This window comes from Leucopleurus acutus, assembly GCF_964270905.1.
Source record: "Leucopleurus acutus genome assembly, chromosome: X".
In the NCBI taxonomy this organism is placed as follows: Eukaryota; Metazoa; Chordata; class Mammalia; order Artiodactyla; family Delphinidae; genus Leucopleurus; species Leucopleurus acutus.
The window spans coordinates 87,689,758-87,709,810 of record NC_139148.1 but is presented as its reverse complement, the minus strand read 5'-3'; the positions used below and the strand labels follow the sequence as shown (position 1 = coordinate 87,709,810).

The 20,053-nt window shown below is 37.4% G+C and overlaps 1 protein-coding gene across 2 annotated transcripts in view; it reads right to left on the bottom strand.

Annotated features, from left to right (window-relative positions):
• CENPI (centromere protein I) overlaps nt 1–18,951 on the bottom strand; it is a gene marked incomplete at its 5' end in the record, with an annotated part of 42,445 nt that extends 23,494 nt beyond the window's left edge. Inside the window, 6 exons of one of the 2 annotated variants that reach the window (XM_082864733.1) lie at nt 2,170–2,216; nt 2,482–2,530; nt 13,395–13,502; nt 13,784–13,902; nt 17,956–18,093; nt 18,716–18,951. In XM_082864733.1, the coding sequence (XP_082720859.1) occupies nt 2,170–2,216; nt 2,482–2,530; nt 13,395–13,502; nt 13,784–13,902; nt 17,956–18,093; nt 18,716–18,938 (684 nt within the window). The remainder of the gene's footprint in view (nt 1–2,169; nt 2,217–2,481; nt 2,531–13,394; nt 13,503–13,783; nt 13,903–17,955; nt 18,094–18,715) is intronic. The other variant, XM_082864734.1, reaches the window with a different exon arrangement.
• Nucleotides 18,952–20,053: the final 1,102 nt, after the last annotated feature.

Sequence of the window (20,053 nt, the reverse complement as noted above, 5' to 3'; positions counted from 1 at the left end):
TTGAGTAAAGCAGACTACCCACCATAATGTGGGTGGGCCTCATTCAATCAGTTGAAGGCCTATACAGAACAAAAAGACTAGCTCCCCCAAGCAAGAGAGTATTCTCCACCAGACTGCCGACTGCCGATGAACTCAAACTGGAACATCAGCTCTCCTGGATCTCCAGCCTGCAGGCCCACCCTACAGATGTTGGACTTACGAGTCTCTATAATCTTGTGAGCCAATCCCTTATAAAAATCTTTCTCTATATATACACACATCCTAGTGGTTCTGTTTCTCTGGAAAAGCCTGACGAATACAACCCCTAGTCAGGAAACAGGAGAATTTTTATTTTATTTTATTTTATTTATTTATTTTTTGGCTGCGTTGGGTCTTCATTGTTGCACGTGGGCTTTCTCTAGTTGAGGCGATCAGGGGTTACTCTTTGTTGAGGTGCGCAGGCTCTAGGCACACAGGCTCAGTAGTTGTGGCACACGGGCTTAGTTGCTCCGCGGCATGGGGGACCTTCCCAGACCAGGGCTCGAACCCATGTCCCCTGCATTGGCAGGCGGATTCTTAACCACTGCGCCACCAGGGAAGTCCCCAGGAGAATTTCTTAGGAAAAATGACACCATCATCTGGGGAATTTCCCAATGAAACATCAAGATCCTACAATGAACAAGTCCTGCTCACGTACACAAGTTTCCAATGACCATTTTAGTGCTTTATTATTAAATATGGGCAAACAATGTTTACCAGGTATTTGAGGAAAGCATCTACCATGAAAGACCAAACAAACAAGAAAGGAACTCCCCCTTCCTTTTCCAAAGACTGCTCTCAAAGGGCCTGGTGCGTATAAGATAACAACGTGCCTGCTCCACTTCCCACCATTCACGCTTGCCACCAGAAAGACAATTTCTCTGTTCTGTGTCCATCATGATGGGAAGTTATGGGGCACGGATGGGTATAGAGGGGACACATACCTTTGCAGGTATCAAAAATTCACATACCCAATACATTTGCTTACATGGGCTGATTATGCCTGTTACCATTTTACATGTTCAGTTACATGTGAGCATGGCTATGTCTTCTAGGTTCGGTATTGCTGGATGTGATCAAAGTCACCAAAATCCAGCTTATCAAAACAATTTTATGAATGTATCTTTATAAATAGGCATTGATAATGGGGTAATTTAGTAATGTACTATATAGAATATTAATAATGAAGCCATATATTTAATGTCTGGGTTAAAAATTTTTAGACACTGTACTGAGTCATTTTTTTAACTTGAACATATACTTGTCTCAGTTAATACAAATCAACAAGATCTTATTTATGGTAAGATTTTCTTATTCCATTGAATTGTTTTGCTGTTAACATGGAAAAATGTATATCGTTTTCATAATTTCTATTAATGTGAAATAAAATTAAATTTGGACAAAAACATTATCATTACTATCCTCAGAGAGCTACGAGAATATACTGCACCCACAGAGCCAAAATAGGAAGCTATAAAACAAGAACAATCATTGAATTGTACCAACAGGAAACCTCACAATGGAGAAGCACACATGTGCGCATGTGTTTGTATTTTTCATGAAATTTGAATGCCTCTACATAGGTTACGCAGGCTTCAACAGTTAGGCATAGGCACTACAACTTCCTATTGTTTTACACCCAAAGCTTCACAGACTTCTGTTACCTGGCAGGTATAGTGGAAATAACAATGCAAGAGAGCTGTAAGGACAAGAGATAAAAGTCAGGGAATATACTGAAGTTTAAGTATCCAGAAAAGAATGCTTTCCTAGATCACAGCCACAGAATAAATAAGCTAGTCACTTTAATAAAATAAAGTAGTCATTTTTGACTACTCCCTAACACTTATTTTCCAGCCATACCAACCCAGTTCCGTAAACGGTTTCTGCTATTTGGTATCGACCTGGCTTTGCTCATGCTGTTCCCTCTGCCAAGAGTGCCCTTCTCTTCTTTCTTGGCCTAGTTAAATTCTACTCACCATCACCACTCCTCCTTGACCCCAGTCTGATTCTGATTTTTTATTTTGTTGACTGAGCTCCCCAGGCAATTAAGTTCCTTGAAGGTAATGACGCATTCGATTTTACATCCGCAAAGCCTAGCTCGGTACCTAGCACAAAGTACACTGGCCAGTCTTAGGTCTTTTCAGTACTCACCATTTTGGCCTGAAGATCAAGCAGTTTTCTCACACGAAATGGTTTGACTAGAAAAGGTAAAGAAAAGAATTACTAGTCTGTGGTTCAGAATAAAAAGAAACCTTGTTCAGATAGCTTCTCCTTACAACACATTAAGAATATAATTACGCTGTTCAGTTAAGCCATTAAGCAGATGCTCTTAGATAAAAGTACTAAAAAGAAATCCCACAAAACCTTGTCATAGAACTAATGCTAACAGTTAACTTTATAAAGGCCGATACAAATGCTAATTCCACAGAGTGAATGTAATACAATTGGAATGAAAATACTCACCATTCTCTTTTTTGGTAAGTAAATACAACAAATGGCAGACATAAGGGCACTGTCAAAATATAAAAAATAAAAGAAAAAAATGACAATATATCTTGAACAGAGCAACAATGCATTTTCCTCAAATGTCAATCTTATACTAAGAAAAAAGGCTTTGGGACTTCATTGAACAATAGTTTTACAAAGCTTCTCTTTTTCATACTAAATAGTAGTGATAAAAAAAACAATAGTTTTAATTGGCATCCCTTTATGCCATTTTAAAGTTATTTTTGGAATACAACGACAATGCAGACAATTTGAAAACCAGAAAAAGATTCTTCTACCTAACAAAAATTCATGTATTCCTTCTAGTAGGTCCATATTTATTAAGATACAAACTTAAAATTTTTATCCTGATTTCCCACTTAAAAGTGTTTTCCCATGTTACTTGGTCTTCAAAATGATCATTTTCAATGATCTTAATATTCCAGTGAGTGGATATACCAGAATTTAATTAATCATTTAGCCCTCAGTTTGGCAAATATCACATAATAAATTTGTTAAACTACTAAATGATTCCTTGGTTCCCTTATACCACTTCATTTTGAGCATCCATTTGTTGAGGTTTTATTCTAGATCAGGGGTCAGCAAACTACAGTCCACCTGTTTTTGCAAATCAAGCTTTACTGGAACACAGCCGCAGTCACTCATTTATGTATTGGCCATGGCTGCTTTCTCACTACAACAGCAGAGCTGAGCAGCTGTGACACAGACTGAGTGGCCTGCAAAGCCTAAGATATTCACTATCTGGCCCTTTACAGGAAAAGTTTGCTGATACCTGTTCTAGAAGAAAACTAGAGTAGAATATCTTCAGGACCAGAGGGTGGCAGTGTTTTTCTTTCATTAAAAAAAAATGATAACCATAAAATAAAACATAAAAAAACCCAATAAATTAGAGTTCATTAAATTAAGAATATCTGTTTATCAGACAAGGAAATAATACTCTATTGGAGGGATGGGTAAACAACAACCTGTGGGTCAAATCCAGCCTACTGCTGGTTATTGTGAATAAAGTTTTATTGGAACACAGTCATTCATTTATGTATTTACTGTCTGTAGCTGCTTTTGCACTACACCAGCAGAGTGAGTACTTGTGACAGTATGGCACTCAAACCTAAATATTTACTACCTGGCCCTTTAAGAAAAAAATTGCCAATACCTGCTTTAAACATTAGGAAACTGAAAAAGTAAATTATTAAATAGGACTAGAGAAGGCAACAAAAGCAAAGATTTTCTTTAAACAAACTCAAATTTAGTAGTCTTGATTCTAAACTTTGAAGTACAGCATTCCATATTGCCACTCCTTTACTTAGAAATGGGTTGATAAAGAATGAACATACTTGTAATAAGTGTGGATTTATATATAGGGTCTTCTTGTTTTTAAGGAAAGAATACATGTTATGACCAAGTCTGCCACATTGTACACAAAATATAGTAACTTTCAGTAAAAAAAAAAAACCAAAAAACAAAAGAAACTCACTGCCTCACATCCCTAGGATATGAACCATTAGCAATACTGTTTATCATGTTGGGTATGAAACGAGTGCCACCCTAGGTCCCAGCATTCTATCTGACATTCTCCTTTAATCACATCTAGAAAGGAAAAATTCATGTGCATCTAAGACTTTACAATTGCTTTTCTGGCAAATAGTTAACCACCACATCTCAGTCACTACAGAGTCAGGCGCCTGCCAAGTTGTGACTTTTAATGCGTTTAAAAGTTAGGATCCCTATTTCTTGATCTGGCTGATATTTATACAAATATGTTCGGTTTATAAAAATTAATTGAGCTGATAACTTATAAGTAATTTTGTGTATGTATACTTCAGTAAGTATTTTTTAAAAGATAGAAAAAAAGAAAAGAAAAAGAAAAAAAGCAGGCCCCCTTCCCCTCTGCCATGCTGAGCAAGAAACTCTCTAGTCAGCATCATGAAAACTACTCAAGTATATTGCAATTATTTGACAAACATTTATGAATAGCTCCTATTCATTCATTCACTCATGAAACAAGTACTTATTAAGCAGTGGATAAAACAGACAAAAAGGTCTGCTCTTATGAAGTTTACAATACTAAATACCTGGGTTATAAGAGGCTCAGTCCCTGCCTGGAAGAACTCCTAAGTATGTATCCAAAAGAATTCTAAGCAGGGACTTGTACAGGCACTTGCATGCCAACGTTTACTGCAGCATTATTCATGTTAGCCAAAAGGTAGAAACAACCCAAGGGTTCATCAACAGATAATGGATAAACAAAATGTGGTATAAACATACAATGGAATACTATTCAGCCATAAAAATGAAGTTCTGACACATGCTATAACATGGATGAACTTTGAAGACACGCTAAGTGAAAGAAGCCAGACACAAAAGGACAAATACTGGATGATTCCACTTACATGAGGCACCTAGAATAGGCAAATTCATAGACAGAAAGTAGATTAGAGGTTCCCAGGGGCTGGGTGGAGGAGGAATGGGGAGTTATTGCTTACTGGCTAGAGAGTTTCTGTTTATGGTAATACAAAAGTTTTGAAAATAGATAGCAGTGATGGTTGCACAACATTATGAATGCAATTAATAACAATAACATAAAAATTAATAACACTTAAAAATTTATAACCATTAATAACACTTAAAATAGTTAAAATGGTAAATTTTACATTATGGAAAAAAGATAACAGGTTAAAAGAATGAAGTACTCATACATGCTGACAACATAGCTGAATCTTGAAAGCATTATGCTAAGTAAAAGAAGCCAGTCAAAAAAGACCCCATATTAGGGACTTCCCTGGCGGTCCAGTGGTTAAGACTCCGTGCTTCCACTCTAGGGAACCTGGGTTTGATCTCTGGTTGGGGAACTAGGATCCTGCATGCTGTGCAGGGCAGCCAAAAACAAAAAGAAAAGAAAAAGAAAAAAAGACCCCATATTGTATGATTCCATTTATGTGAAATGTCCAGAATAGGCAAATCTCTAAAGACACAAAATAGATTAAGAGTTGCTTAAGAACCTCTAAATAGGAAGATGGGGGTGATAGCTAAAAGGTATGAGTTTTTTTTTAATAAAGTGAAAGAATGTCACAATAAAGCAAGTCACATGACTTTTTTGGTTTCCCAAGAGGTATGAGATTTTTGAGGTGATGAAAATGTTCTAAAACTGACTCTGTTCATGGTTGAACATATCTGTGAACATACTAAAAACCAGTGGATTTTACTTTGAGTGGACTGTATGGTATGTGAGTTACATCTCAACAAAGCTGTTTTAAAAAAGTATCCAGCGAGAAAAGAAATGACATACTACAATTAGACTGATTCGACAACAATGGAAAGGAGGTGCCAGTGCAATATTGTCAATGTCCTGAGAGAATTTCACTGTCACCCTAGAGTTCTACACACAGCAGAACCAATTTTCAAGAGCAAGGGCATAGTAAAGATATTTTTAGGCAAAGACAGAGTTTACCATCAAAGATTTTACTGAAAGAATATTCTAGAAAATGAGCTCGATTGAAGGTCTGAGATGCAAAAACAAATGATGAGCAAAGATATTGGCAAATATGTGGGCAAATCTAGACAAACACCAACTGTGAAGAAAATAATGTCTACTGTATGTGTATGTGGAGGAGGATGGAGAAGAAAGAGCCAGAACTAAAACCAGATAATAGCATATAATCTGGGAGGGGTGTGATCAGAGTTAAAGCATTCTAAGGTCCTTGTATCATTCAAGATGAAGGTAAAGATATTAGTTACCTTTAGACTTTAAGAAAAAAATTAAAAATTTAAACTGAGAACATTATAAAGTTATTAATTCATTAAAAAATAATAAACCCATTATATGCTAGATGACATATTTTATGAAAAATAACTACATTTTCCAAACAAAAGAAAAACAGTAAGAAGGATGACACTGTTTTACATTTTACACTATATATGCATGTTAAAATAGGTATAATAACAGCTAAAACAACACACACAGAATGTGTAATTTCCAACCAAGAATGGGGGAAAACCACAATCAATCCAAAATAAGAGGGATGAGGGAAAGAATCAGAAAAAAGCAGATCATTTAGAAAGCTCAAAATAAGATATTGATATTTCAATTCATTTCTACTGTATCAACAATCACTACAAAAGTAAATAAACTAATTTTCCAGGTAAAAGTGAAAATCATCAGACAGGATTTAAAAATAAAATCTAGTTATATGCTATTGAAAAGAGGCATCTAAGGGATTTCCCTGGTGGTCCAGCGGTAAAGAATCTGCCTTCCAATGCAGGGGATGCAGGTTCGATCCCTGGTTGGGGAGCTAAGATCCCACATGCCATGGGGCAACAAAGCCCACACTGTGAGCCTCAAAGAGACAGCCTGCCCGAGTGCCACAAACTACAAAGCCCATGTGCTCTGGACCCTGTGCGCCACAACTACAGAGCCCACACACCCTGGAGCCCGCGCCACAACTAAAGAGAAGCCCGCGCACCACAACGAAGAGCCCGTGCTGCAACGAAAGATCCCACGTGCCGCAACTAAGACCTGATGCAGCCAAAAATATAAAAAGAAAATAGTTTTTTAAAAATAAATAAATAAATGGGGCATCTAAGACATGAGGGCAAAAGAAGATTTTTCAAAAAACCAAAAGATGGTAATATACCAAGCAATATACTAGCCAATGTCAATATCAAACGAAATGACTAAAACAAAAAGCATTTCTAACAAAGGGCAACTCCATGATAAAGGTTTGATTCAGCAGGACAATATATGAAAACTATAATTGTGCATATACCTAATAATAGACTCAAAATATATAAAGTAAAATTTGACAGAACTTTAAAGGAAAACTAACAAATCTGCCTTCATAGTGGGAGATTTTCAACATACCTCCCTCTATAATTGATAAATGGGCAGCAACAACAATAAGTCCATAAGGATAGAGAAAATTTCAATTCCAATAACCTTCATCCCCTCACACTACTTCAACAACTCACCCCATTGTCACTCTGAATCTTGTCATCACATTGAACCACCCCCTCCTGAAATCTTAAACTCCACTGCTACAATTTCTATTATTCCAGTTTTTAAACCCAATACATTTCCTGAATGTCACCAAGGCATCCTGAACCTCAGCTGCGTGTGCTCCCCATCTGCCCTGTTTTGTCTTCACCTTCTCCCTTTTCTCTCTAGACTTCCTGATCCATCGGCGGTCACTCTCTCGCCTCCTTGTCCCACCCTGGAGAAATTACCTATCACAAATTCGTGCTCCCTAAACTCATCTGGTCCTTCAGAACTGTGTCTCTAACCTCCTATTTCTATTTCCACCGAAAGCTATTTCAAAATGTATACTCTCTCCTCAAACATAATATTCTATCTTCCCATCCTCATTCTCAGCAGAAGACCTTGCCTCCTACTTAAGTGAAACTTTGAGGAAAAAAAATCACTAAAACCACTGGCCAGGAATTCCCTCAATCATCTCCCTTACTAACCCACAAACGTATTGACATCAACACCCATGTCTCTTCCTGTTGAAAACAAATTCCTATGACTTTAACCCTGATCCCCAGTCTTATTTTGCTACCTCTCCTTTATACTCACATGGAACTCTGTGGATACTATCACAGGATTTATTCACACTGTACTTATCTTCTCTCCTACTACATTTAAAGACCTTCAAGGCTCAGTCTCTTACTAGATAGCTTACCTTAGCCAAGTTATGTAACTTTTCCAAGCCTCAGTTATCTCATCTCTAAAATGGGAATATCATTTTCCATAAATTCTGGCTCTAGTCACGTGACTCTGGGTAATTATTTGACTTCTCTGTGCCTCAGCTTCCTCATCTCTAAAATGGGGATAAAAGTGTATACCACAGGGCTTCCCTGGTGGCGCAGTGGTTGGGAGTCGCCTGCCGATGTAGGGGACGCGGGTTCGTGCCCCAGTCCGGGAGGATCCCACGTGCTGTGGAGCGGCTGGGCCCGTGAGCCATGGCCGCTGAGCCTGCGCATCCGGAGCGGGTGCTCCGCGGTGGGAGAGGCCACAACAGTGAGAGGCCTGCATACCACAAAGAAAAAAAAAAAAGTGTATACCACATAAGGCTCGCAAGAGGTTCATGTGAGTTAAAACCACTTCTTATCTAGTGTGTGTTTTACACTTACAACACATTTCAGTTTGGCCTAGCCACATTCCCAGTGCTCACTTAGTCAAATGAAGTTAGTGGCTACTATACTGGTAGCACAAGTGTAGAAAATAGTAGGTGCTCAATAAATTTTTTTTTAGAATACTGATGTAAGACAAGAACTTTCAGATCCTCAGAACTGGGAAAAAAATATTTTACATAGTCTAACATTTCTTTCTCTACATTTTAACATCTCTGAAAACAGAACTAATCCTAAAATCCATATCATGTGATAGCTTTAATGGCAGCATTCTATTGTAATGGTTCATAAGATAATGATGCATCTTAACACTAATGGCATCTTAGAGATGATGAAATACTGTGTATATAAAGTATACTAGTGCCTGGCATATAAGCCTCATATAATTTAACTATATGAGGCTTATAGTTAACTTATTCTAACTCATATTTGTATTTCTAATACTAGTTCAATGCCATTCATATTATGTGGTTAATAAATGTTCATTGAGTGAATTTCTAAAGGATGTAGCCTCAAACTTTGTACATCTAAAGCCAAACATATTATATTCCTTCCCAAACTACCTCCATTTCACAAATTCCCTTTTACGGTCAAAGGTACCATCATTCTGAGTCATGCTGCCTTAAAAACTTGGATCTTCATCTCTTGACCCTTCCCTTAATCCAATATAGGTAGCAAGTCAATTCTTCCTTTACAATTTCCCCTAAAATTTGTCCTTTCAATTTTTCATTCCCCTTAGTCTAGGATAGTGATTCTCAAAACTTTTTGGTCTTGGGACTCTTTACATTCTTAAAAATTAGAGGACCCCAAAGAGCTTTTGTTTATCTGGTTTATATCTGTTGATATTTACCATATAAGAAACTAAAACTCGGAAATTTTTAAATGTTTACTAACTCATTTAAAAAATAAGCCCAGGGCTTCCCTGGTGGCGCAGTGGTTGAGAGTCCGCCTGCCGATGCAAGGGACACGGGTTCGTGCCCCGGTCCAGGAGGATCCCACGTGCCGCGGAGCGGCTGGGCCCGTGAGCCATGGCCGCTGAGCCTGCGCGTCTGGAGCCTGTGCTCCGCAGTGGGAGAGGCCACAGCGGTGAGAGGCCTGCGTACTGCAAAAAATAAAAATAAGCCCATCACATGCTAACAATAAATGAAATATTTTATGAAAAATAACTATATTTTCCCCAAAAATGACTTAGAGTGACACAGTTTTACATTTCTACAAATTTCTTTAATGTTTCTGACTTAATAGAATACAGCTGGATTCTCTGCTTCTGCATTAAATCCGTTACAATATGTTGTTCTGATTGAAGTACATGAAGAAAAGCCAGCCTCACACAGATATGTAGTTGGAGAAGAAAGTAATATTTTAATAGCCTTTTCAGAAAATCGTGGATATTAGTCTTTGATACTTCACTAAAACTTGGTAAGTGATAGCCTCTTAGGGAACAGCTGCAATGTGGAATCTGAAATCTTATCAATGAACCGTCTTTGTACTCTGTTCCATTAAAATTCATTGATATATCTTACACTTTGGATGGCTCTTCTACCCATGCATAATTTCATAATATCATACTTGATAATTTGGAAATTAGCTATACCAAGCTTCCAAATATTGACACATTTCATTATACAATATCTAAAAATCACATTCATTAATATTGCTACCATCCTCATCAGGAAAGTCTTTAAGTATTGGGAAGCTGTCAAGTTCACAGTGGCAGATACAAATTTTCCAAACTTGTAATTTTCGCTTAAAAGCTCAAATTTTATCACTGGCAAAAAACAGTGCCAGTTGTTTTCTTTGAAATGACCAGCTCACTTTGTTCATTTTCAAGAAAACATCTGCCAAATACTCAAGTCTGAATAACCACATTTTATATGTCAGTCACTCTTTGAAGTAAAAATGGTATTCTGTGAAAAAAGCAGCTGGTTTAGCTCACAACTCAATCACACAAGTGCTTTTCCTCAGGACAACTGTTGTACTTTAGTATGCAGAAGGGATTTATTTGTACTTCCCATTTCATCAAACATAATATTAAAGATGTGTCTCACAGGTTGAAGTTTAATATAATTAATGAAGTAATTTTTACTGCTTCATTTGGGACAGTATTAAGTGAAACTAGCATTTTTGTTTTTTACTGCAGTGAAGAACACAATGACCACTAGTACAGTCTGGCCCCACTGCCCTTATTTGTGCTAAGGCGCCAGCAGTTTTATCCACCATCAGTACAAATGTCAACACAGTGAAAATAGCTAATAACATCTTGATATTGCTATAAAGATAACTTGAACCACTGAGACCTCCTGAAAGGTTCTCAGGGAGCCTCAAGGGGTCCACAGAGCGTATCTGAGAACTGCTAGTTTAGGATGTCATCATCAAGTTAGTCTCCTAATTAGTTTTCCTGACTCTAGCCTCCATCATAATTCATAATGTTTGGCACTACTAGATACAACTTCCTACAGTGTTGCTTTCAACATGTTCTGCCCCAAGTTTTTCAGTGATTTCCCCACTGGATATAGGATAAAGTTCAAATTCCTTACCATCACATTTAAAGACCTCTACAATTTTTCCTCACCCAACTTTTTCAGCCTTACCACCCACCACTGCTTGACACCAATTATAATTAAGTCAATCTGATCTATTTAAGGTCTCTTGAAATACAATTTACACAGTTCACAACTTTGCTTGAAATATTCCTGTCATATCAAACATCAAATGTCAAATCCTACTCAACCTTCACGGCCTAGCTCAATGCCTACATACTTTATGATGCTTTTTCTAATCACTCTGGTTTACAGTGTTCTTTCCTTCCTGGGAATATCACAGCAATTATTATCCTCGTGTTAACATATACTGTCTTTGATAATTTAACTTATACATTATTTAATTTTATCTGCTTTCCTTAGTCCCCCAACTGGATTATAAACCCCTGGAATATGGAAACTCTCTGCTAAACTTTGAATCTTCTACATTGCCTCGATCAATGCAATGAACACAGTCAATTTTTTAAAAATGAAATCAATGAATGAATTCCCTTTCCAGAAGCAAGAGGAATTCAGTTAGATGAATGGTTCACATGGTCTGTGAACTACTGATGGTCCTTGAAAGTCTTCCATGTGGACAGTAGATTGATTTCTTAGAGTTATTAACGTTTTCAATGGGAATAATTATGCTATTTTATCAAAATCAGCCCATTGGCATCTCATGAAAAGTAATCCTCTCCTCATTAATTCTGATGAGGTTTTCACAGTGTTAATCAAGAAACTGGAAACCATAAGCAAGACCAAAAGACAACCCTCAGAATGGGAGAAAATATTTGCAAATGAAGCAACTGACAAAGGATTAATCTCCAAAATTTACAAGCAGCTCATGAAGCTCAATAACAAAAAAACAAACAACCCAATCCAAAAATGGGCAGAAGACCTAAATAGATGTTTCTCCAAAGAAGATATACAGATTGCCAACAAACACATGAAAGAATACTCAACATCATTAATCATTAGAGAAATGCAAATCAAAACTACAATGAGATATCATCTCACACCGGTCAGAATGGCCATCATCAAAAAATCTACAAACAATAAATGCTGGAGAGAGTGTGGAGAAAAGGAAACACTCTTGCACTGCTGGTGGGAATGTGAATTGGTACAGCCACTATGGAGAACAGTATGGAGGTTCCTTAAAAAACTACAAATAGAACTGCCACATGACCCAGCAATCCCACTACTGGGCATATACCCTGAGAAAACCATAATTCAAAAAGAGTCATGTACCAAAATATTCACTGCAGCTCTATTTACAATAGCCCGGAGATGGAAGCAACCTAAGTGTCCATCATCAGATGAATGGATAAAGAAGATGTGGCACATATATACAATGCAATATTACTCAGCCATAAAAAGAAACGAAATTGAGTTATTTTTAGTGAGGTGGATAGACCTAGAGTCTGTCATACAGAGTGAAGTAAATCAGAAAGAGAAAGACAAATACCGTATGCTAATACATATATATGGAATCTAAGGGGGAAAAATGTCATGAAGAACCTAGGGGTAAGATAGGAATAAAGACACAGACCTACTAGAGAATGGACATGAGGATATGGGGAGGGGGAAGGGTAAGCTGTGACAAAGTGAGAGAGTGGCATGGACATATATACACTACCAAATGTAAAATAGATAGCTAGTGGGAAGCAGCCGCATAGCACAGGGAGATCAGCTAGGTGGTTTGTGACCACCTAGAGGAGTGGGATAGGGAGGGTGGGAGGGAGGGAGACGCAAGAGGGAAGAGATATGGGAACATATGTATATGTATAACTGATTCACTTTGTTATAAAGCAGAAACTAACACACCATTGTAAAGCAATTATACTCCAATAAAGATGTTAAAAAAAAAGAAAAAAGAAACTGTACAATAAGTGACTCAAAGGACCCTGTTGAAGTGGTTTAAAAGGGAAAAGGTGGCAATCATTGCTCTAGATCAGCAAAGAGACTCCAATGTGAACTCAATTCTATCTGTTACAATTATTTTCTTAAAAAAGATATAAAGCAAATGCATTAAAAATTTTATTTGTTAATCTGAGAGACAGGTGTAAAGATGTTTTTTATGTTACTCTTTATACTTTTCTATGTGTTTCATATATTTTAAAATAAGTAAGGAAAGTGGTGTGGCACTTTGAAGCACATATGGTGCATCGATATACAAGCGCGTACCATTTGATCGATGCATGATGCTGTCCAATTTTTACTTACCAGTGCATCATCTTGCAATGAAGCAAAAAAGAAGCCATAGAGTAAGTTAATTTGCTCCTTGTGATCAATGAAGTCAAACATTGCAACCAGCCAACGATAAAAAAGTACCTATTGAGAGACAAAATGCTTATCTTTAGAGAAATATAACTTGCAGAGAGCTTAATTTCCCCCTCAGGGCTGTTTTAGAAGCCTCTAGCACAAAGAAGGATAATAAATTTTATCTCTCAGTAAAAATTTCTGTTTGAACAGACTCCTTGCATCAAGCTACATTGTTCCAAAACTACAGGCTTTGCACAAAAGGCCACTGCCATTACTCCATAAGTGGCTCTTCCTTGCCAGCCCTTAAGTAGTTCTGAAGGACTTACCATCAAAGTGTTTAAAAAGATTACCTTGGTGCTACCAGAACACTTGCCAACACAAAGCCAAGAGACCGCCGTAACCACAGAATCTTCTGATATTAGAGTTGCTGGAATCATACACTTGAATATCCGAGTGTTTACAGCACTCCCTGGAAAGCAGACAAACTCTAAATCAAACTACATTTTGGGATCTTGACTGTTTCCTTACTATTATTGACTCTTAGTTCTAAAAAGTTCACTTCACATTGAAGGCAATAAAATAATATTCAATATCTCTTATCATCATTATAAAACATAGTTTGAAACAAAAATGTACCTTTAACTTTTAATATAAACTATAAAGCAAATTCTTTGGTTCTAATATTTTTATCTAACAAGGGAGGATGAGTACAGGATTTCTTCTTGGCATGATGAAAATGTTTGGAAATTAGATAGTGGTGATGGTTGCACAACTCTATGAATATGCTAAAAAAAAAAAACCTGAATTGTATGCTTCAAAAGGGTGAATTTTATGGTACGTGAATTACACCTCAAAAGAAGTCTTTTACTCCTAGGAAAATTTCAAGGACTTTTTAAAATGGCATAATAGATTCTGATTTATTTAAAGCTACTCTAAGATATCTTGCATGAGCTGCTACATTTAAGAATAAATAGATATATTTCTAGTCTCCATTCCCCCCCCCAAAAGTGGGAAGGATAGCAGAATCAAACAACTATACTATTAGCTGGTAGTAATATCATTCTATATTGGTCCAATCTTTTCATCATACTCTCTTGGCTTCTATGCTATCCTCCCATCTGCTAATAGAAGTGAGTTTGCAAGTAGTTTTGTGTATACCCTATGTCAACTTCTGCTTATTAAGGCTTCAATAATTAAATATACATGTATATCATCAATTTCTTTTTGTATTTAAACATTGTTTTATTCGCATTATACAGTGGTGATCACAACCATTCACTGGAAAAAACAGTGTTCTCAACTTCTCATGCAAGTAGAAGCCTCAACAATATCTTGGATACATGTGTCTTTAACCACTGTTTTACAGGTATTATAGCGTGGTAATCACATCCATTCAGTATAACACTGTTCTCAATTTCTCCCACAAGTAGCATTCTTAGAAACATACAGGTCTTTAAACGCTGTCTTACATGCATTATAGCATGGTGATCACATCCATTCACCAAGATAACACTGTTCTTAACTTCGCCTGCAAGTAGCATTCTCAGAAACATCTTATACATCTTTTCTTTTCCTACTAGTGTAGACCTCTTATTTTTTTAATAAAAACTGTATATATTTAAGATGCACAACATGATGATATGATATAATCAGCCCTCCATATCCATATGGATATGGATAAGATGCACCTGTGGATTCAACCAACCACAGACAGAAAATATTCGTTTAAAAAAAATTCCAAAAAACAAAACTTGAATTAGCCACACAAGACAACTATTTACGTGGCATTTACATTGTATTTACAACTATTTACATAGTGTTTACATTGTATTAGGTATTATAAATAATCTAGAGATGATTTAAAATATATAGGAGGATGTGTGTAGGTTATATGCAAATATTACGCCATTTTATCAAGGGATTTGAGCATCCTAGGATTTTTGTATCCGCAGGGGGTCCTGGAACCAACACCCGGCAGATACTATATACCTATATATAATAAAATGACTACTACAGTCAAGTTAATTAACATTTTATCTCCTCACATAGTTACCATTCTTTGTGTGTGGTAAGAGCACATGAAATCTATTCTCTTGCAAATTTCCAGTATTCTATACAATATTACTAACTATAGTCATCATGTTGTACATCAGATCTCTAGATTTATATATCCTACATAACTTCAATATATCTCATCAATTCCTACCCCATCATTCTGTGGAGAAGAAAGGAAGCAGTGATGGCAGGTAATGAATCACAAGAATAAAAATCTCTGCTTTCCAGTCTCATGGTATCTTGTTTTTACTCCTCTCTTCTCCCCTACTCCCATCCCCCAACCCTTGTAAAGTTTACAACAGTCTGACCGCTAACACTTTACACATGTACCAAATTCAAAGGGAGAATTCAATATAGACTCTATTCTTACTTCCCAGTGACTTTTCAATTACTAAAGAGTCCAAAGTCCCTTTGTACCTAATTATGACATTTCTAGCACACCTGCCCCTCAATATGTATTTCAACTTAGCAAAAGAGCTACATATAAAGATCTGGTAGTGATGGTGGATATCACAGAAATAACTAAAAGGAGAAAAGCAATTAATGAGGCTACATATAATGTCACCAAATTCCAGCTCAACAGAAAAAAGAAATTAGACTAGAAAGCCAGAGATTATTTTTAAATTGTTACATACAAGTTTCTAACTCTGAGGCATGCATTTTGAAACATGCATGCATTTGCAATAAGACCTGGCAAACATCACAAAAACCTTCTAAACATTAATTTCTGAGATATCAAAAAAGAAAAGAGAAATTCCAAAATAGAAAACATCTGTACATTCTATACATGTTTTAAGGGGAGAAGGGATAGATAGAATTGTTCTCGATAAACACTAATCAGTTAAATATGAATTCCTAGAAATTTGTCAAAACCAATTTGAAACCACTTAGAAGAAGACCAATTTTATTAGGTCAAATTTAACTTTGTAGGAAAACAAAGAGAACTAATCAGGTAAAAATAGAGAACTAGGGACTTCGCTGGTGGCACAGTGGTTAAGAACCCGCCTGCCAATGCAGGGGACATGGGTTTGAGCCCCGGTCCAGGAAGATCCCACATGCTGTGGAGCAACGAAGCCCATGCACCACAACTACTGAGCCTGTGCTCTAGAGCCCATGAGCCACAACTACTGAGCCCGCGTGCCACAACTACTGAAGCCCATGCACCTAGAGCCCGTGCTCCGCAACAAGAGAAGCCACTGCAATGAGAAGCCCGTGCACTGCAACGAAGAGTAGCCCCCACTCGCCGCAACTAGAGAAAAGCCTGCACGCAGCAACAAAGACCCAACACAGACAAAAATAAATAAATAAAATTTTTTTAAAATATAGAGAACTAAAATTCCTGGAAGTCATATACTGAATTTGGCTAGTAATGTGTTGTCTCTCTCTCTCAGACACACACACACACACACACCTGCAAACATGATAGGGTATGCACAAAGGAACCCAATATGCAAGGGCTAGAAAATGGTATATAAAGTATTCAATTTTGATAGTTGTCTTAATTTAAAAAAAAAAAGGAGAAAACCCAGTAGCAGTGTGGTGCAGCATAAACACTAGAAGGGGAGTTAGGAGATCTGAGTTCCCCAGTTCTAGCTCTGAGATTAAGCAAGTCTCTTTAACCACTCTGGGCTTCAGCTTCCTCACCTTTAAAATGAGAATGTTCAAGGGCTAAAATACTCTCTAAGTCTAAATTTGGGTGAGGGTAGGTAAAAAGGTTCTTCTCAAGTAAAAAGAATAATGGACAGATATTATTTCTTTCTAAGAATCTCCCCCCACTGCCATTACAAATGAACTTAGAACAGAAAAGGAAGCATTGGCACAAAAGAAAAAGCATCTTGACTATTAAGGCCACAGAGACTGGAATGGAGACAGTATCAACAGGGACTTGCCATAGATAAGTGAACCTAAAGGCAATAAAATAGACCAAGTGATCTCTTAATGTGCCTTCTGGCAACACTATTTAAATTATTATCTATCCTTCCTAAGAGAAATACTAAAAATGGCTCCCATGTATTTGGTGACAAGAATTCATTTTATTGGGGCTTCCCTGGTGGCGCAGTGGTTGAGAGTCCGCCTGATGCAGGGGACGTGGGTTTGTGCCCCGGTCCGGGAGGATCCCACAGGCCGCGGAGCGGCTGGGCCCGTGAGCCATGGCCGCTGAGCCTGTGCATCCGGAGCCTGTAGCTCCGCAACGGAAGAGGCCACAACAGTGAGAGACCCATTTTATTTGTAAAGATATGTGATAACTAGCCATTTTCAGCATATGCACATAGAAACTTTTAGTTCATAAGGTAGTCTGAACACAAGAAAGGCCCATCTTATTGATATAATCTTATCAGATTGGTTTTATGAAGAGAATAGGAAAATATATAGTTCTTTAACTGCAGCTGATTCCAATCAACAATCTAATTCAAAGTCTGAAAGGCAAAACAAATAGCAAACTGAAAAATTTATCCCCTTGACATACCAAATTTGCCACTGAGTGCCACATTTAATAGAATGTCGATTCCTTCTGGAGCTAAGCCATTCTTCCATGCCACATTTTCCACAGTTTTCAAGTGTTTCTCCAAGGTTTTATCTTTACTCTGTGAAGTTTTAATGGAACCTGGAAGAGGAACAGTATTAAATAGTGAGGATTTTAAAACTCTCTCACTCCTCAGCCTCAACAGTTACAAATTAGGATTCTTCAAAGGAATAGCTTTACATAAAAGATGTCTTCCTAAAAACCCTTCAAAGCCTTTAAAACCCTTGAATACTTCACAGCAAAGCAGGAAAACTGAATCCTGCCCTGGCTTCTCTGCTCTAAACTAACTAAAAGCACTGAACTTAGACTAAGCTGTTTCAAAAACTAGGGCAGTGGTTCCCAAACTTTGCTGCACATTGGAATCACCTAAGGAGCCATTAAAAAATCTCAATGCCTAGCTTGTATCCCATACCAATAAAATCAGAAAGTCTAAGAGTGGATGCCAGGTACCAGTGGGTTTTAAAGATTCTCGGGAAATCCCAATGTGTAACAGTTTGGAAACCACTCTGCCAGGAACATGCTTTGTTGCTATATCCCTAGTACCTAGCATATTGATACGTAGTAAGTGCTCAATAAATGTCCATTAAATAAACAAAAATCACAAATGAGCAAAAATATGCTTTCCTTTAAAAATCCTTAAGAAAAACAGTCTGTATATTTTTAAAGGAATAGGACTTAACATAAGGAAAACAATCTGTCTTACCTTTCTCAAAGTATGTCAGTGCTATTTGCAGAACGACTTCTGCTTGATCATCAGCACGTTCATAATCTTCCACTGGATTGTTTTGTCCATGTTTCGAGATGCTCTTTGAGTCACTTAGGTCCTCTGTTACTTTCCAGGCTGAGAGTGTAGTCTGATAGCTATTACTACCTTGTGAAGTCCTCTTTCGTGCCTGAGAGTTCTTAACTTTCCGTTGAAGTGACATTACTGCACGTGTTCTATACAGAAACAAGTGTCAAGTTACCATTAACCAGCCAAACTGTCCCTCCCTTTTTACTCCACAAAGACAGGGATCACACATGCCTGTATTCCCACATTTAGTACAGAGGACCTAGCATACAAGTACACAATAAAAAAACTGACAGCAATCCAGGCAACAAAAGCTATAGGTTAACTTTCTCAAAAAGCCCTTGACCTAAATAGGAACAGAAATGACTCTCCAAGGTAACATTCACTAGCCGGCCTTGTGAGGGGAAAAAAAACAGTAAGAGTACAGGCAACATAACAAATTCTCTTAAAAGGGCTATATCACATAAGTGAGTCCAAAACTAATCCATCTCATGAACTCAATGTTACTTTCTCCGCTCCTATTTTTCTCCACCCTGCCTTGATTTTGCTTTTAATCTTTAATACTGCCTGCTTTGTCAGTGCTAAGTTAAAGACAAACTGGTGGCCAAACTAAGGATTCTCAGAACAGAAACATGCCCCGATAATTCACTTATTCAATAAATAATTACTGAGCATCATCTACAATATATGCCACGCACAATTCTACTCACCAGGGATAAAATAACAAAACAGTCAAGGTCTGTGCTCTCATGAAACTTATGGGGGTGGAGTGAAGAGGAGCTGTGAGAGTCAATAAATAAGTAAATAATAGTGAACATAATATACAGTGATGTCATAGAAAAGAGGTGGGGGTGAGAAGCTACTTTGGAATAAGTGTTCAGAGAATGCCTCTCTGATGTGAACTGTAAGCTGAGATTTGAATGCCAGGAGGAACCAACCATGTTAAGAGCTGGTGGAAGGGTATTTCATGGAGAGGAAAGAACAAGATACGCTAAGACCTTAAAGCAAGAGCTCTGTGTGTTAAAGAAACAGCAACAACACCAGTAAGAGGCGAGGGTCGGTGGGGGTAGTAGCATGAAAGAGGTACAGAGTAGTAGGAGACGAAGTCAAAAAGGCAGACAGCGACTGCTATATTGGGGCTTGTAAGCCAGAACAAGGAATTTGGTTTTTAAGTGTCATAGGCAACTATGGGGGAAGGGAAGACTGTTACAGAGGGGAGTGATACCATCTGATTTATGTTTTAAGATCATT